This window comes from Anolis sagrei, chromosome 2 (genome assembly GCF_037176765.1).
Source record: "Anolis sagrei isolate rAnoSag1 chromosome 2, rAnoSag1.mat, whole genome shotgun sequence".
NCBI lineage: Eukaryota > Metazoa > Chordata > Lepidosauria > Squamata > Dactyloidae > Anolis > Anolis sagrei.
Window position 1 is genome coordinate 71,389,802 of NC_090022.1, and position 19,959 is coordinate 71,409,760.

At 39.1% G+C, this 19,959-nt stretch overlaps 1 protein-coding gene across 3 annotated transcripts in view; it reads right to left on the reverse strand.

Moving 5' to 3' along the window:
• The window catches only part of MAPKAPK3 (MAPK activated protein kinase 3), a 104,212-nt gene that overhangs the window by 10,325 nt on the left and 73,928 nt on the right, over positions 1-19,959 (reverse strand). For all 3 annotated transcript variants that reach the window (XM_067463617.1, XM_060765798.2, XM_060765796.2), the window contains exons 3-9: positions 17,634-17,773; positions 8,750-8,814; positions 7,839-7,918; positions 7,316-7,442; positions 6,502-6,577; positions 6,092-6,216; positions 2,860-2,945 (exon numbers count right to left, since the gene is read on the reverse strand). In XM_067463617.1, the coding sequence (XP_067319718.1) occupies positions 2,860-2,945; positions 6,092-6,216; positions 6,502-6,577; positions 7,316-7,442; positions 7,839-7,918; positions 8,750-8,814; positions 17,634-17,773 (699 nt within the window). The remainder of the gene's footprint in view (positions 1-2,859; positions 2,946-6,091; positions 6,217-6,501; positions 6,578-7,315; positions 7,443-7,838; positions 7,919-8,749; positions 8,815-17,633; positions 17,774-19,959) is intronic.

A 19,959-nucleotide genomic window follows, 5' to 3' on the forward strand; every position in this document is an offset into this window, starting at 1 on the left:
TAAATGGGTAGTATTTACTTTCCGCATTCTCAACTATACAGTTTGATGATTCATCAGGATTTTACCTTTCATGGAAACTAGGTACCTGCCATGTCAAGAGAGGTCATCTTAATATGGTAGCTACTTAGCTTTACTCTGGTGTAGAATTCTGATTGTAAAAAAGTCTTCTGGACAGTAGGTACCACCATCCATTTTGATTTTTACTGACTTTGGATGTTTACTGCAGCACACAAAATAATTTCTAGCTTTCTTAATATAAAAACTGCCACTCTTCTCTGTAGGTTTGCTCCCTGGCTTTTTCAACATAAAGGATGGAGTAAAGAAAGTAACTACCAGAAAGTAACTATTTATGAGATACAAAAAGTATGACAGTTATTATGTATTTGTCTATCCCCGTTGTCCTAGATGTAACCTGAATTCTGTGGAATACTTATTAAAGATTAATCAATTACAGTTGGTGTTCTTCATCCCTTGATCTTAAAATTCTGAACACGCGGAATCATGTTTTCAACATCAAATCAGCCCGCCTCCCTGGGTTTTGTTGTTGTTGTGTGTAATATTTTCCCAGATTTGGAAATTTTGAAAGTTTTCCACAGTTTCGTATGTATTTAGTTGGCTCTAGCAAAAAGTATTGACTGACCACTAATTTTGGGCTTTGGCAGCCACGGCTCCCTCTGTGTCTCCAAGGAGAGGAAATTCATAATTCCTTTGTATACTACGTGAGCTTGTTAGCTTTCAAGGCACTTCTCTTTTCAACCACATTTTATTTAAATCTCAGGATGTGAAGCAGTTAATTCTTGATTTCTGTAAACTTCTCATTTTTAATTTGTGCTTGCTCCACATCAAACATTGCTGGAACCTAAGCAAGGTATTTACATTTCATGTTGGCCTAATATCAATTAAAATGATTCTGCAAGGAACAAATCTGTTGCATTCAGTAAGCTGAGGCATCTATTAAAGGAAGCAGCTGCTAATCGTTTTTTATGATATGATTAAAGCAAAACAAAGCCCCTAAACTAAAAAACCTCCAAAGTAATCCATATAATAACAGTACCAAGCACATCTTGAACATGGAAGTGGGATGGAGGGTGGGGGGAGTGAGAAGGGGGTTGGAATGGGTTACTTTGGTAAAATAAAGAAATGCTTAGGGAGGACGAAGTTTGCCTAGCATGAATCACTGGCCAAAGGGCCAAAAAGATGCATCACAAAAGATGCCTCACAACACGAATCAAGGAACATGAAAGGCACTGCAACCTACTTCAACCAGAGAAGTCAGCCATAGCAGAGAACCTGATGAACCAACCTGGACACAGCATATTATTTGAGAACACAGAAATGCTGGACCACACCAACAACCACCATGTCAGACTACACAGAGAAGCCATTGAAATCCACAAGCAAGTGGACAATTTCAACAGAAAGGAGGAAACCATGAAAATGAACAAAATCTGGCTACCAGTATTAAAAAACTCTAAAATTGCAACAGCACAACAACAGAGAAGAAGCAGGCAGGGACATCTAATTACCTCTCAACAAAAGTTTGCTCCAGACACAGTCAGCCCATTGTATGCTAATCAAGGTGGTCAGTTGAAACATTCACACCTAGCTCCAGCAGACAAGAGTCATTTTTCCCATCCTGGTCTTTCCACAGATATATAAACCCTTTTTCCTAGTTCCAACAGACCTCACTACCTCTGTGGATGCTTGCCATAGATGCAGGCAAAACGTCAGGAGAAAATGCCTCTAGAACATGGCCATATAGCCCGAAAAAACCTACAACAACCCAGTGATTCCGGCCATGAAAGCCTTCGACAATACATTGCCTTACAATTACCTGAAAGATGCTCTCAAAGTCTGTAGTTCACAGATTATTTAAGGACTTTTAATATATTTAAGTTTGATTGATTAAGTCTGATTGATTTGTTATATTGTTGTATTGATATATTGTTGTATTGATGTTTACTGTTAATTAACTTGTTATGTGATTGCTTTTAAATACCCTATAACCTTGTACTTTGTATACTGAAACTGTTGCTGTTAACCGCTCTGAGTCGCCTAAGGGCTGAGAGGAGCGGTATACAAATAAAGTAAATAAAGTAAATAAATAAATAAATTTATCCTTCTCTGAAAAATAATTAAGTACAAATATAAATGAAACTTATTTAGAGCCACCCAGGGCCTTAATAAAAACAGGGGACAGAAATCTGACAGACAAAATTAACACAGAAGACTCTGGTGACCCGCTGCTCAGCAAGATGGGGGAAGAGATCTCCTGAAACCTTTCAGGCTTGTAGCTTTAGTAGCGGCTTGTTTTCTGCTTGAGGCCAAGAATAGCGCTGCACAATGAAGGCTGAACCACCACAGCCTTTTAGTTAGCCTTTCCTATAAAAGCAGCCTCTGGTGTTGTTCGGTCAAAGTGCTGCACATAAACCTCCGCCACTGCTGCACTCACTGTCCCTAACATTAGCAGCAGATCTGTGCCAAAGACTGAGAATGCCCTCAAAGCAGTGGGTTCGCTTTTCACATCAACACAGTTTAGCGCAATGGTGCCTTGCATACCTAATAATAGCCCTCCATAAATCCTACACTGATGAGGTAACATAGCTTTTTATAAGTGAAGAAAAATGTATGTGCGCTTGGTGCAACGAACAGCAACTGCCAGCTGAGAGCAGTTGGGATGGGGGTGTAATGTACTTCACTGCCGCTCACAGGGAGAGAGATCATTTTTATCCCCAAGTGCTCCCTCACGCTGTGATGGAGAAATTGTAAACAGGGCTCAGTCCTGGTTAAGTTAGTTCTACTCCCCCCTTGTCACAGTAAGCCATCTAGTACCCTTCTCTCACGCATGGCAGGACTTACATTAATCCAAGGGTGATTCATAAATTGAGAAATTGTCATTCTCTCTGTTGGGTCTGTCTTCAGCAACTGGCGAATTAGCTGCTTAGCTGACGGAAAACAACAAAAACAGAAAATCAACATGGAAAACAAAAGCCCCCCAAATTCAGAAAAAATAATAAGATACTGAAAAAAAATGGATTAAATTCTTGAACCTTTCTTCTGCTGTCAAATTAGAAAATAGTTTTACACCTACACATGACTCTGGAACACACACATGCATGCACACACACACACACACACACTTTATTTAATAGCAATTTGCAGAGAAATCAAAAGTATGAAGGAGGAGAAAGGGAAGACTATAAAGACTTCAACAGACTCATTTTACTGGGACATAACCATGGCTTCCAGTGCGTCTCTCAGAGAATTTTTTATACATCAGAGGGGAAAGTTGTGGAGCATGTCAGACATTGCACAGGTATCTCAGCAGCCTGAGACAACATAGCTCCTGGCGAGAAATGCTGGGAGTTGCAGATCAACAACATCCAAAGGATCATAAAATTCCCCCCATCCCTCTGTTTAAGGTCCACATTTGACACAGCAATCCTAATGACAAAAATAAATTCCATCTGAGATAAACAGAATTGGCTGCTTCCATGTTGGTATGCTTAGGTCAAAAGAATTGATATTGTCTTTTATAAAGTTTATCTGGAATCGAATCCCATAATATATGAGTATAGCTAGTACCGAGTAGTAGTTTGAGTGTTGAACTAGGACAATGGAAAACAGAGTTCATATCCTTGCTCATTCATGGAAACCCATAGGGTGATCTTGGTCAAGTCACACTTTTTCAGCTTCAGAGAAAGGAAAAAGGCAAACTCTGTCTGAAAGATTCTTGCCAAGAAAGCCTCATGGAAGGGTTGTTTTCATTATAAGTAAAAACAACTTGAAGGCACACAACATCAGCAATCTGCTTACAGTTTCTCCAACAGAGATGTTTAATGCGTTGTGTGGCCAGAATCACTGTGTTGCTGTGACTTTTCCGGGCTGTATGGTCATGTTCCAGAAACATTCTCTCCTAACATTTCTCCCACATCTATGGCAGGCATCCTCAGAGGTTGTGAGACCTCACAACCTCTGAGGATGCCTGCCATGGATGTGGGCAAAATGTCAGGAGAGAATGCTTCTTGGAACTTGGCCATGCAGCCTGGAAAACTCACAGCAATCCAATCTGCTTACACATAATGACTCTTTCTGTGGTCAGTCTATAAAAGCAAAGACTTGAATGGAGAGTGAGTTCGCATCTCCACAATCACATTTATACAAATCTCAGGTGCGCACCTATGGAGGAGGCTAAGTCAGTGGATGTGTGATCCCACTCTTCCACATGTTCAGATTTAATTGCATAGGTGGGTGAAAACATTTATCTGGATGACTGCTTTTTCAAGAAGAATGTTGGAATTTCTGACATTTTCTGAGCCTTCAGTGCAGCCTAATTACATCTAATTTTAACATAACAGATTAGCAGGAACTGAAAATTCAAAAATTGCATATGCTTCTGGATTTGCACAAAGAAAACATTATCTGAAATATTGATTCACATCCCTAAAATAAACTCTTGGACCACATGGGGATGTACTGCATTTGTAGCTCTGCTAATGTGCATCTTAATCAGGCAGTCTATTCCATTTCAACAACATTGAGGAAAGAAGATTCATCCCCAATAATGACTGCAATGATTAACAACTGATTTGGTGACTGAGCAAACCACAGATGTCCCGGGTTGGGGGAGGAATCTCTCCAAATGTTCCTTCCCACTCTCTCTAAAAATTATACATTTCCAAGTTTATTAAATATTGCAGCATGTGAGCAGGGCCAATCCAAGACATTCTTCTGCCTGGATCTACTATTTTAGCTGACTCTTCTTTCAACACTAGTGATGGTCCAGTATCTTCTGCATGAAGGCAGTAGGGAAGCTTGGAAAATGAATAGAGGTTACATGTCACACACAGTTGTCTCATCCAATAACCTGCTGCTGGCTGCCACTCTGGCTAATGGTAGGGTTGGCACTGCCAATTAGTCATATACTTTATGAGCATCAGCCCCAACCTTCATGGCCAGTAGCTGGACTGATAGGATGTGTAGTGCAAAAACCTCTGCAGGTCTACAGGTATTCTCCACATGACAGGTATTCCCCACATGTGGTCAAGGGAGACAGTGAAGAACTTCTGTCCACAAAGAAACAGGAATTTCTAGTCTGTATGAGGATTAGGGAGTGTGACATTTCTGGTGCTTGATAGCTGACAGGACCTTCCTGTCTGGATATACCTTGCGGTAACAGGACGATGTGACTTCTATCAAGGTAGATGCTGCAGCTTCTCTGAGAGATAAACAAGGTCTGTCTCACCTTGTATGTATGTCAGCTGCAACAATCAGATGCATATGGCAATGTCAACACAGCTAGCCGTAGGTAGCAGAATATCTTTAACATGGTGCGTCAATGAACTACTCGCTGTGCACATGCTGCTTCATCTCTGAACACTTAATCTGCTTTAGGGAACATCACATTTGCAACCATTTCTATTGCTGATGTTTCGGTGTATGTCAACCAGGCACTAGCATGACATATTTAAATTGCTACAAGAGTAAAGAAAATGTCAGACAGCAATGCTGCCTACTGCCTAGATATAGGACTTGTTAACTGGAAACATTGTTGCCTTTCTCTTTTTTGCCCTGGTGTTTCCATCAAGTTCACTCTAATGCTTTGTCTGAATGTTTAAATTTTATTTATGTCTAATGTTTAATGGTTTTAATGAATTTAAGTCGAAGGTATATGTAGTAATTAGTTATTATGATTTCTTTGTGTTACTGTATGTTGACATTGAATTTTTGCCATTAATATGTTGTAAACCTCTTTGAGTCCCCTCAGGGCTGAAAAAGGTGGGATATAAATACAGCAAATAAATAAATAAATGAATGAATAATACCAGTACAGGGGATGAAGTCACAGTGTTTGAGAACAATATTAATGTATGGCTTTATAATTTGTTTTCTGGGTTCATAAATATTTTCTCTACAATGCTGAGTACTTTTTCTATACTTTTTTTGAATTTTATACCGTTTAAATAAAACCTTATACTCTCATAGATTTCAAATACGCTGTCCTATCATTCCACAGAAGATCCAGTGTATCAAACTTCTTTCACTCATCACCAATGCATGTATATGAGAGAAAAGCATTAGTTTAATTTACCTTCATCAGACACCTCTGACCATTCAGGGTTTGGAAATCCATACTGCCCCATCCGAATTCTCCTCTTCATTCCTGGAGAAATGGCTTGGCCAGTATTGGAGTAGAATGGAGGGAACCCACACAAGCTGTCAATCACAAGACATAGAGAGAAAGGCTGGCACTAAGAAGGAAAACACCACACCTCCCCACCTCCTTGATCCCATGTAGAGTCACATATGGCCACTCATTATTCTGATGTAGTGAGTAATAACCCAGTGACTAATTTCTCTTAGTGCAGATTAAATGAAAATACTGCTAAGGTGCCATTGGCATTAGGAACGGATGTGGGTTGCAATAACAAGCAACTGCTTATGTCTGACATATCAAGAGCTTTGCTTTATTAATATTTTTTCTCCCCACTTTACACTTACAGAATGTACATGATGACACCAAGAGACCACATATCACAGGACTTGTCATACTTCTCTGGACCAAGGACTTCCGGGGCTGTGGAGCATGGAGCAGGGTGGGAAAGAGAACCAAATGTACATGATCAGCGTTTCTCATTTTGATTACAGAACAACAAATGCTTGTTGTTATATATATATTCCTATTTAAACCCTTTCAGAACCACTGGAATCTGACATGCATTTACCATTGTTTTATATTTTGTGTGGGTGCAAAGTGGCAAGGATCTTGAGCCACTGTTCTACGCTCATGAGTATTGGCACCATAAATCTGGCAACCTCAGAATCTTTGTTGTTTTCAATTCCAAGCCCCAAAGGCTGTGATCCGAGAATCACAGCCATCTGTCTGATTGAGGGGTTGTCTGCCATGTCATCCAAAGTCTGTCTTCCAGGCCCAGTAAAGCCTCAGAGCTTGCCCTTCAGTCAATCATCTTGCAGTAAGTCCAAAGATATGACCTACCCGAGCTCCTGCCCCTTGTTCTCAATGTGCACCCTCGAAATTGACCTTCTGACCAGTTTTGGCTAGACACTTGCCTCCGCTTTCCAGATCCTGGACTGCTGTCTTGATACATGTACTCTGTCTGTTTTTAGGCCATGTATTTGCATTTGGTTCTGCTGAACTATTGCCCTTATTCCTGGAATACAGCTGCTTGAAATCAGACATTTGCTGGGGCTCAATAGTGAAAGCAAACTATATTTTCAAAAACACTACACTTTTCCTCCCACACCACAATCTTCAAAATAACTATGTGAAACTGAGTGGAAAACACAGACTCACCTACATAGTATGGAGTATAACACGGAGTTTGCAGGGCATTCTGTATTGTTGTCTCTTTGGCAAACCCAAAGTCTGTGAGTTTTAGCACTGCATCCTTCTCTTTAGATGTATAAAGCAGATTTTCTGGCTGTAATGGCATCAAGACAGAAAGATAAAATGAATTTAAACAGAAAAGTCTTCTGGGAATAAGTTCTGCTTCATAGTAATCTTTATTTCTTTCCTCTAGGTTGATAGGTAAAGTAGCCTTGTTTGTGCATTTGTTTCAATAGATTATGAGATGGTTGTCCCGATTTTAAACAATTAGATCTTCTCTGACATGGCTTTTTAAAATGCTCTGGGCTGTCAAATAATTGCATATATAGAAGATACTTTAGTTCCTGGCTCCTGCTTCTTTACACAATTTATAATGGGAAGAAGCCTTTTCATCTCCATGTAGCAACATGACCTGTATAAATCAGCTCTTGCCATTTGCTTGTATTGTTCAGTTTCTTCTCTATTCCACCAAGGCACTTTCAAGCCTCACCTTGACATCTCTATGGGCTATATTCATTCCATGTAGATACTGGATGGCTGTTCCAATGTCTCTCATTATTTCAGAGGCCTCTGGAAACATAATTTTAAAGAAAGGTCACATTAACATTCCCACCATGCCTCAGAGAAATGAAACTAGGCAATGTTTCTGACTAGCAGCTAGCTTATTTGTTTACAAGGTAAGTATCAAGACAGGGAAAAACTAAAATTAGTCCCAACAGCTGTGTTTTTATTTTGCAAATGACAGCCCCTCTCACTCCTCCTTAAGCTCTACTACTCACTGGTCCCTAGCTCACAGGGCAACCATAGATATGACAGAAATGCACATATTTCCTGCGTTCAACAGATTAGACCATATTATTTACTCTTATGTTGTGTTTAACCTATAGCCTATATGTAACAATGCTGGTCTTGTGTGAAAAAATGTTTAAAAATAAAGACTGCACAATTTTAGCCATTAGTTGTGCAATTTCCTGCAAAAAGCTCTGGTTAACCTCTCCGCCTCTCACCCACATTTTGAAGGTAGTTGGGAAAGAAACTAACTGCTGAGTGCTCCTAGCAAGACACAGGAGAGGGTACTCTTTGACGGGAGGGACTTGTCTTCTTTGGATTACAATCACTACAGCATTGACAGCCTGAGAGGAGAGGGGAGGATTTCACCAGAGTCTGAGAGGATGTACTGCTCCTCTACTTCTTGTGTCCATGAGATAGCAGATTGCAGCCTGTGCCCACTTACATCTGGTTTGAAAGTCAAGAAATAAAAGTGAAATACCTTTGAAATATCAGTTTAAAATGGAACAAAATAAACACTCTACAAAGTTTAGCACATATGCTCAGAGTTCAATTTTTCTTTCTAACATCGTCATTCCAAAAAAGGATGTTCACATCAAAGTGACATTTTACCTTTTTCTGTAAATGCTTGGTCTCCTCGCTCCTGGATCCTGCTGAACAGCTCCCCTCCCTCCATGCTATAAGGAGAGAACAGACCATTTCATTAGTTTATTTTCATGGGCCTGATATGTTCGCATTTCATACCTTCTGCTTGTTTCAAACATTAATGTCTTTATTCTTAAAAGGTGCCCAAAAGTTAATGTAGTGAAACCAATAATCATTTCCCTGCAAGCTGTTTGGGTAAATCATTGGAGATAGATATAATGTATCTTTTTATCAAATACTTTGTACTTTGTTACTTAAAGAAAGTAACTTCCTATGTAAGTGTGGGATAACAGGTGTAAATTCTCCTGCTTATGAAGCTTTAGAGTTTGGGGCAGTTCTGGAACTTTTGAGATGCCTGGAAAGTGAATGTGCAAGGATCCAGTCACAAAGCTGTTTCCCTTCCACATCCATACCTCAGGTGCAGGTCTAGATGTAATGCAAGCATCACTGCTTGACAAAATCCATGAAACCTAGAGGCTTGTGTTGCCCCTGTTGATTGCTGAGATTTTAAACCTGAAGCAGTTAAGTGAAAGGCTATCTTGAGACATAGCTGAACTTCCAAAAGCATCTTACTCTGATTACCACCAGACGTTCATATTATGCACTTCTTGTGGTAATCTGAAGCAGTACAAGGTACTCTGGACATGTAAAAGCTTGGATTCGACATCTCCTATAGCTAGGACTGGATAAGATGTATTTTCTAGATATAATGGACTGTAGTTCCACCATCCCCCATCACTTGGCTATGTAGATTAGGGTGTATGAAAGCTGTCTCCAAAAAGTATAGGGCCATAAGCAGAGGCAGCTCCTCTCTTTGGCCTTGTAAGCTCTGGGAAATGAAGACTCATAAAATACAGGCAATAAAATGACCAGGTAGCACTTTACACACAGGGTACTTAAGTATAATTAACTTCAACAGCATTTAAATTGCATAACAGCACATAAGATGATAGTCTCAGTAAGTGGCATGCTCGTGACTGTAGCCTGATGCCCTGCACCAAATTACACACACACACATAAATACACATATTTGTGTGTGACTATACATTGAGACATTTTCACCTAAAAATTTACTCTGTAAGCCTGAATTGACTGATCCACAGGTCAATGTTGGTATCCATAATAGCTGAATTAACAGCAATCACAGTCTAGATATTTTTTCAGGAACTGCTGAGGAGGCCATACTGGTGGTGGTTTGGTAAAGAATACAGATAATATAAAAGCAACCCAGCAAACCCCTCCTGGGCCTTCTCCACTCAACTCAGGGGGGATGGATGGAGGAAGCTGAGGCTACCAAAAAGGTCCTACAATTTGCTTCTGTGCACATGTACTCATTTGCATCCCTTGTTATATGCCCATAAGTTTTGTTCTGAACCTATCCACATGTCATAGCAGATCTCTTAATCTTGGGACCAAAACCTTCCCTTGATTTACACATGAGATTGACTTATAGCTGAGTATTTATGGTACATCTGGAAAGTTATCTGGCTTTGGTCAGGTTGATGGTAATGATTTTGTTTCTGAATGAAACATATGTTTGACTAAGGGTTGGACAAACACAACAAGTACCAAGTAGCAAGGGGACAATAATCTCAAATAAACAGCAAAGGGGAATGTCCCATGGGTTTGATGTCTTTACACTAATGCCCAGAGCATGGAGAATAAACAAGATGAGCTGGAACTCTTAGCATGACAAAACAGTTACGATGTTATAGGCATAACTGAAACCTGGTGGGATGAGTCCTATACTTGGAATGTAGCAATGGAGGGGTATAACGTATTTCATGTATATATCAAACAGGAGAGGGGGTGGAGTAGCATTATATGTCAAAATATTTACACATGTGAAGAGATGCTAGACTTGAATCATGGAAACCAGGTTGAGAGTATCTGGATAAAAATTAAGGGAACAAGGACATAAAAATATGTAGTTGTGGGGAGGGGGTGTCTACTACAGATATCCAAACCAGAGGGAAGAACTGGATGAAGCCTTCCTTGACCAGATGACCAAACATGCAGAAAACAGAGATATAATAGTAAGGGGGAATTTCAACTACTCTGATATTCATTGGAAAACAAACTTTGCCAAGAGTACTAAGTCCAACAAATTCCTCACTTGCTTTGCAGACAATTTCATTGTCTAGAAGGTAGAACAACAAAGGGATCAGCTATTCTAGATCTGATCCTAACAAACAGTGAGGATCTGGTCAATGGAGTCAAAGTGGTGGGAGCCTTAGGTGGGATTGACCATGTGCTCTTAGAGTGTGATTCCGTGGACAGGAATATTAAAGAAGGGAGTTAATGATGGATGGGAATTTCTTAAAAGTGAGATACCGAAGCCACAATTGCAAACAGTGCCAGCAAGGAGATAAATTGAAGAAGTGTAAAACAACCCGAACTTTTAATTAATCAAAGATTTAAAAAAAGACATGCACAAGAAATGGAAAAGGCAGGAAATTGCCAAAGAGAAATTCAAACAAATAACCTTTGCCATCACTTCATCACATATAATTATAAGGCTAAGGCACAAAATGAGCTCAGGCTTGCTAGAGAGATTAAAAACAATAAAAAAGGGTTCTTTGGTCATGTCAGTAGGAAAGGGAAGAAAAAGGAAATGGTAGTGCCTCTGTGTGGAGAAGGTGGTGAAGTGCTAACAGGGGATAGGGAAAACACAGAGCTGCTCAACACCTTCTTTGCCTCAGTCTTCTCCCAAAGGCAGATTGGTATTCAACCTGAGTGATATGGTGCAGATAAGATAATAGGAGAAATGCAACCCAAAATAGGTAAAGAAGTAGTCCTGGGATACCTGGCTATCTAAATTAATTCAAGTCTCCAGGGCCAGATGGACTACATCCAAGAATATTGAAGGAACTAGCAGAAGTCATTTTAGAACCACTGGAGAACAGGAGAAGTCCCAGCAGACTGAAGGAGTGCAAATGTGGAGATTCCACCTGACTGGAAGAACTGTTCAACAGTGGAACTCTCTGCCGCAGACTGAGGTGGAAGCTCCTTCCTTGGAAGCTTTTAAACAGTCTGGATGGCCATCTGTCAGGGTGATTTGATTGTGCTTTTCCTGCATGGCAGGCGATTGGACTACATGGCACATATAGTCTCTTCCAACTCTATGATTCGATTATAGCATCTACCACCTGTTAAAGAACATCATATCAAATTTCATGTAAGTAGACCCAAACCCAGTAATTGTACAAAGAAAGCCAATGCTTATTAATTGGCCCCAAATGGCACAATATCAACCTAAGTGTAATATCATTTGTAAATATATAGGAGCAAAATACAGAAATCTAACAAGTTTGTTTAGGTAATTTGATGAATCAGGTTCAAGATGTTATTACTGTCAGGTCTGATGACTTTGTGAGCAAGCATGCAAATGGTACAATTTAACAAAGAGGCACAATGAACTATAATATTTATAAAAAGTAAAGATCAGGAAAAACAAACAAAAAAGCACAGTAAGTTTTAAAGCCTATGATTTAATATATAGGCAGACTTCACAGAAAAAGCTGAATCACTGCTATTTGCTGACCCAACTGGAAATGAACAGAATAGACTGCAGAAATGTTACCAATAATCCCTGAAGTTCTCATGCCATCAATATTCTAGAAGAAATGAGAGAGAAAAATAAAGGAAGCAGCAAAAGGAAAGGAAGGTATGATTGAAGAGAAGTGTAAAACTGATTCTGTAGGGGTTAAAATTATAACGTGTATAAGCAAACATATGGACATTTGGGAAAGGAAAACTTAGATTATAAAAAGGTATTTGCTTAATTGCTGTATTTGGTTTAGGAAAGAATCAGATATTTTCTTAACTACCAACTCTATTAACCGTTAGTCTGAGTAGTGAGAACTAAACTGAGTAGTGAGAACTAAATAAAGACTCAAGGAATACATTTGTTAGGATTCATTTTTAACTACTGCCACGTATCTCACTAGATTTTGTGAATGATCCTACTAGAATTTTAGAAGGAAGGAAATATTCTTAGTATGGAATGGAAAGGGTGGGGGTGCCATCCTGCTCTTTTGTGCTCTGGGGTGGCAATGGGAATTGACTTCAGAATTATATAACATGATTCTGGAAGTCAATTAGCACCTTACATTAAGATCTGGATCTTTTCAGGTATCAAATGAATCCAGAGTAAACTGGGAATTCCCAGTTTACCCCAGATTATTTCAGGTTTACTTGAGGAATCCTTTGGACATGTTAGGCAAACCTGTGACCTGTCATGATTTGTGAGCCTCTGTGGAAGGATCCTAAAACAAATCAAGATAATGCTTGATTCTGTCTTTCCCCTTTATGTTAGAACAGGCTAACACAATTATAATATCAGGCCCTTGAGGTGAAAATGGTTAGGGGTCCCCCATTGTCCTATATATCATTCCAGAGGTGGAATGGGAGATGCATTATGAATCTTCTTCTGCTGATTTTATTTTGCTTTCTATGGAATATAATTTTATAATTTTATAATATACACCAAGTTGAAAGCAGTAGAAAAAGAAGGCAGTATTAAAGATGGATTGATTTAATAAAGGAAGCCATGGTACTGACTTTACTTCACAGAATCATAAAATCCTAGAGGTGGAAGAGACTACAAGGGGCACCTTGTCTAACCCCCTGCTATGGAGGAATGCATAAGTAAGCAAACCTGAAAGATACCCATCCAGCTGTTCTTTAAAGACCTACAAGGTGGTGAGTCACCCAGCCTCCAAAGCAATGTATTCCACTGTCAAACAGTTCTTACAGTACTCCCTCCCTTCCTAATGAATAGGTGGAATCTCTTTTCTTGTAATTTGAATCCACTGGTTCTCATTCTCATCTGTGGAGCAGCAGAAAACAAGCCCATTTCTTCTTCTACATGACCTTCTTTGAAATATTTAAAGATAGCTGTCATGTCACCTTTTACTTTTCTCTAAACTAAACATACCCATCTCCCTAAGTTGTTCCTCAGAACCATACAATTCTGGGATATAAGGACAGTGTAGAAGGGCTTTAGTGTTGTTATAAGTCAAAAGCCAGTTTGATGGGAAATGAGAACAACCAACTGTATATCACTGTTTATAAATGAAGTTTTCTTCAACAACACTCCCTTCCCCCAATTTTGGCTTCTCCACTCATTTTTCTACTATTCTGCTTTACTTTCAACCCATCCCTTAATTTATTGGCTCACACACCTGGACGGGCTGGAACTATTAATTCGGAGACAAAAGCTTCATTTAGTTAAACCTATGCTAGCCTATGCTATGCAATCCTGTAGTATGTCTATTGTTGGTGGACACTTGGATAATTAAATGGAAAGTCCCCTGCATTTCTTGGCTATTAAAAATGAAATCTGCCCCTTCTGTTCCTCCCTTTGGCTTTCTACCCACCATCTTTTTCAATGCATGATATAGCTGGAAATGTTTAGTAAGGTTCAGGCTTGAAGCCAAAAAATATAGCTGCTAAATTTTGGCCTGGGCTCTACAAGCTAATGGTACTCCACCAGACATCAGAAGAGCTGCAAAACCAAGAATAAGCCATGAGAGCTAAGACAAAGATCCACCCAGAGGAAAAGTGTTCCTGCCATATATCAAGGGAACCACTGACCGCATAGGGAAGCTGACGAAGAAACACAAACTACAAACTATCTACAAACCCACTAAGAAAAGCCAACAAATGCTGCATTCAGCAAAGGACAAGAGGGATCCTCTCACCTCTGCAAGAGTCTACTGTATACCATCTAATAGTGGACAAGTCTATATAGGGACCACCAAACGCAGCAAGGCCCAAACATGAATCAAGGAACATAAAAGGCACTGTAGATTAATTTAGCCTGAGAAGTCAGCCATTGCAGAGCAGTTGAGGCATATTATTCGAGAACACAGAAATGCCGGACTACTCTAACAACTACCATGTCAGACTACACAGAGAAGCCACTGAAATCCACAAGCACACGGACAGTTTCAATAGAAAGGATGAAACCTTGAAAACGAACAAAATCTGGCTATCAATATTGAAAAACTCTAAAATAAGGACAGTAAATAAAGAACAATCAAAACCAGGAGAATTCCAGACAAGAATAATCAGGGCCAGCTAACACCTCTAACCAAATTATCCTTCAGGCAGGAACCAGCCAAGCTTTGAAGCTGTAAGGCCATTAAATGCTAATCAAGATGGCCAATTGCAACATTCACACTTGTTTCAAACAGTCAAGAGTTTTTTTCTCCCTACTCAGAAATAATCCCTGTTAGGTTTAATCTGCAGAACATGTACTCTACCACTGATTCCTTCAGATCATATTTTGATAAGGCAGTAGGGAGCCAGAACACAACTAGTAATTGGGCAGCACTGTTTTCTGCATATGCTCAGAGGCACAGAAAACATGTATTTTAAGCAATCTTCATCCTTAAGTCACTGACTGATTTTTGTGGCCAGCTTTTTACTGCTGTGGTTGTAGTGGACCAGTGTCCCTTAACAGAAATAAAATTTTAAATTCTTTACTAATATTTAGTATCACTCCTTATTGACCTGAATAAGCAAGTTCTTTGAAATGCCAGAAAAAAAAACTGTACATGCTAGTGAGGATGTGAGGAAACAGAGAAAAAGGAAAGATATAGTTCAATGACAAAACCTAAGTGGTAATTAGGACACCTTTTCCAAGCCTGACAGTTTTCAGAGTTATTGAGTTTCCAGCATCCCCAGACAAAAATTGCTGTATGGGATTTGTATTATATCTGAGGGAAAATTCCAGGTTGGGGAGAAAGCACCTCTCAAAATTTTAAAAGTGTCAACAAAGTATACGTGGAGACATAAACACCATTTTTAAATATCTGAAAGGATGTCATAAGGAAGAGGGAGCAGGCTTGTTTTCTGCTGCCCTGGAGACTTAATAGGACTTGAAGCAACGAGTACAAATTCCAGGAAAGGAGATTCCACTTGAACGTTAGTAAGAATTTCCTGACCATGATTGCTGTTCAACAGTGGAACTCTCTTCTTCGTAGTGTGGTGGACGCTCCTTCCTTCCAACTCTGTGATTCAATGATTCTATGAGACAATCCCCTTGTCATTCTCTGTAAATGCAACAGTCTGTGCCGGTTTTAAATGAGTATAATTAATTAAGTATAAGATTTTTCCAATATTTGTGCTGGTAGTAATGAATTAGTTCCCCAATTTCCAACATGTAATATTATCAAATTAACATTTAAACCTACTGTTCCAGGTGCTGTGTCCAACACTCTAGTACTGTCTCCACCTTCTACTTTTCCTTCTAGTTTCTGGCAACTGGCCAGGGCAACAGATAATGGCACCAGCTTCACAATTTCAGATCATGTCTGTACAGGAACGTTCATTAAAGACCCTGAAGGGACTATCCTCACAAGAGATACCAAGAGACGAATGATATGATTTGCTCAAGCTTGGGTAATAAGCAAGCAAGAGGGACCACGGGAGAGGTGTATGTACATGGTGAGGAAGAAATTGATACAGAGGAGATTTTCTCCTTCTCTTATAATAGAAGCTGGATCATACAATAAAGTTAATGGTGTAATGTTCAGGAAACAAGAAGTATAGTTCACAGAGCTGCATATGAAGGCAGAATCTCTAATACCATTCTCATCATGACAGGAGAATTCTGATTTAATAGGCTAGTCTGTGGGAAGATATCATTTCTTTTTTACTACAGACAAGCCCTTTGTGACACAAGGAGAATACAGATTCTGTCCCCAAGTAACAGAGCACTCTCTGTTTAGAACACAGAGAGCACCCACCTGAATAAAACATTCCTAGTGTCTGTGACTTTTGTATTTATGCACAGATACTTCCAGACTTGTTTTATGTGGTTTAAGTACAAGAAGTGATGTTTATACATGATGTGTGTGTGTTGGCGAGTTACACTGGACATCTTTAAATCCATATGACACAAATCTCTCCTTTTGAAATATAGAAAGTAGGGGGTTCATATTGGCTATAGACAAGTGCAGTGTGCTTTGTGGGTGCTACTTGAGTCTTGAAAACAGATACTGTACATTTCAAACACTGAACTACACCACACTTCTATTTTGCTCTCTTTGGCTAAACTAAGGGCTGTTCAGCTTCTATTTGTTCAGGCGGCTGCATGGTCATTTTTGTCACACACATAGCCCAAGGGAAACAGGAGAATAACGCCTTGCCTATGCTCCACCTTGCCTTCTTGCTATGTGGACGAAACTGATCAAACATCCTGGAAATGTTTTAATTGAAAGGTGGCACATAATCTAAACAAGTAAACAGTTTAAACAAGCAGAACAGATGATGCATCCTTAGCAGGGTTCTGCAGGGAGACAAATGTCACGCACACCCTGCTTCTGACCTTCTCAGAGTCACGCAGCTGGCCACTGTGGGACACAGGACGCTGGACCAGCTGGTGCCTTGGCCTTATCCAGCAGGGCTCTATTGATGTTCTTCTAATACACAGGCATGGATGAGTTCACATAAATGCAGATTTCTAAAACAACACAGGGAGCTCTTAACACAGAGTGGGTCATGCCAATATCTGTTGCAGCTGGAAGGTCAGAATTCATACAGAAGTATCACATGGAGTGGGGGGGGGGATTAAATCATTGGCTGCTTTAGATTGGGTGAGACTTCTGGTCAAACAGAAACTCACAAATACAGGCTGATGAAAGGAAGGGCTGATGCAGGGAGTGGTGCAATGAGGAAACGCACCCAAGGCTTTCCATAAGATTCTCTCTACTTTATCAAATCTTTGCAGTCACCATGTTACTACAAAGGTGTATGTTATATTGCACTATAGAGCTCTTATAACTATCTCCTGGAACCCCCAAACATGAATTATGTAATAATAAACTTCATTGATTCTTACCATTCCATGATGATTAGGAGGCATCTCTTCCCATGATGTATATTTTCATAAACATCCAGGATGTGGACGATGTGGGGACAGCCAGAAGCCCGCCAATGATGATCCACCTCTTGTCGTGCTTTTGGGCTATCATATAAGAGCTGTGGAAAGGATAGGGAACAGGTAGCATGATCAAATTTAGCTTTTTGGTATAATGTCTAGCTCACTGTCCTAAGGATCCTAATGGTCATGAAATTTAGCAAATACAGAAACACATTCAGCTGGACAACAGTGAGAGAAGGTGGCCATTCCTGATTTTATCAGAGCTATTGTTGTCATCTGGAAGGACTGTTGTTGTTTGGGAATAAGCAGATTTCCAAAAGAGCATCCAGTATGTTGGGATTGAATACATTTGCTAAAACTACAGTTTTTTTCCAGAAAAAAATACCATTTCAAGAATATACAGAAATGTAATATTAGCCTTTTTGACAGACTGAAAGACATAACATTGTTTATCCTGGACAATAAATGCAGGTTTTTCACAAATTCTGGGAATGAGTTTGTTATTGGCTTGAGGTCCAAATCCTAAAACAGCTACTTACAACACAATATATAACATACATGGCAGTACAGAGACAAAGGCCTGCCACAAACCCAAATGCCAACTCCATCCCTACATCTACTCTGGGAACAAATATACAGGAACCAATAACATCGCTCACAACATGGGAACTATATTTACTTGCTGTTCCTCCAATGTGATATATGCCATCCTATTTCAGTAATGTCCTTCTATATTGTATATATATTATTTAACAAATAGTAAAATCTCAACCCAAGAGGATAAAGTTGACAAAAACAGTTGAAAATCATCCCAACTTTCTTAGACATACAGTATGGGATATACAGATTGCAAACTTTGACAAGGAAATTACAAAGGAAGACTAGAAAAAGAAACAGTTGAATAGAGCTATATTCACAAATTCCAACTCATTGGAGGTTCAAACAAGATAATGGTTTTATAGTGAACTGCATATATTAATATATGAGTCTTCAATAATGCATATAAAACAAAAGAATGTCCTCAGAGAAGGATTTGATTCCAAGGAAGCTAATATTTGGTAAGCCGATGTATTGCTTTAATACATCAATACTAACTGATACTCTAAAGATCTGAAAAACATGTACTGTCTCACCACAGTTTTTTGAATATTTGGAGGGGTCATGATTTGCATCTTCTCATTTCAATTACAGTCTATCCCATTCCCATCAGTGTATAAATATGTGAACTAATTTAAGGTTTTCATATTATTATGTACAGTATTGCATTTGAAAAAGTAGGCTAACATTTACGAACACTCATGCTAAAACAAAAAGTCAGTTGTAAAAGTGCTGCTTGACTTCTTTCCCCCTTCCCTTACCATTCTCCTTTTTACATTACTTTAGGAATATAAAATGAATAATGTGTATTTTGGCTTGACATGAAAGTATCATGCTTAATTTGGTATAGCTTATTTAACAATAATTATGAATTGAATATATATAGGGCTATATAACAATCAAACAAATAAACAAATGGTTTTTCATAGTTCCAAGCAAACATAAAGCTCATGCCTGGGCACTGTGATCAGTGAATGAGGCCCTGCTCTCGGTCCCACTCCCATCTCAAGTACGGCTGGTGGGAATGAGAGAAAGGACCTTCTCCATGGTCGTCCCCTGCCGCTGGAACTCCCTCCCTAAGGAGATCAAAAATTGCCCCCTCCTTATTCTCTTTTAAAAAACAATTAAAAACCTTTTTATGCACTCAAGCATATAAAGAGGAGGAGTTATAAACACATCTGGTGAAGCAAAGTGGAATTGGAATATGGAAATAGTTTGTTATACTGGCTTTAAATTTTTAATTTTTAACTATTGTTAGTTTTAATTGTTGAATCGCATTTTAACTGAATATTGTCTAGTTATGTTTGATTAATTTATTGTCTGGTTATATTATTATTTGATATTTCCTGTTTAATATGTTCTCAACTGTTTACGATTGTTTATTGTTTTTCTGCACTTCACAGTATTGAATGTTTGCCATTTTATGCTGTAAACTGCAGTGAGTCTCCCCCCCTCTCCCGGGAGAGAGGGCAGGACAGAAAAAAAGTATTATTATTATTATTATTATTATTATTATTTCCATGACAAGAAATAAGAAAAAGAAATACATGTAAGGAATTGAAATGAGTGGTCACATACATAGGTTTTAGAAAGAAGGTAGAGTAATACATGAACACCTTATCTCGAATATTTTATTATTCATTCTAAAAACTGTGATGTATTTCGCCTCCATTTTTTGGAGGGAAGA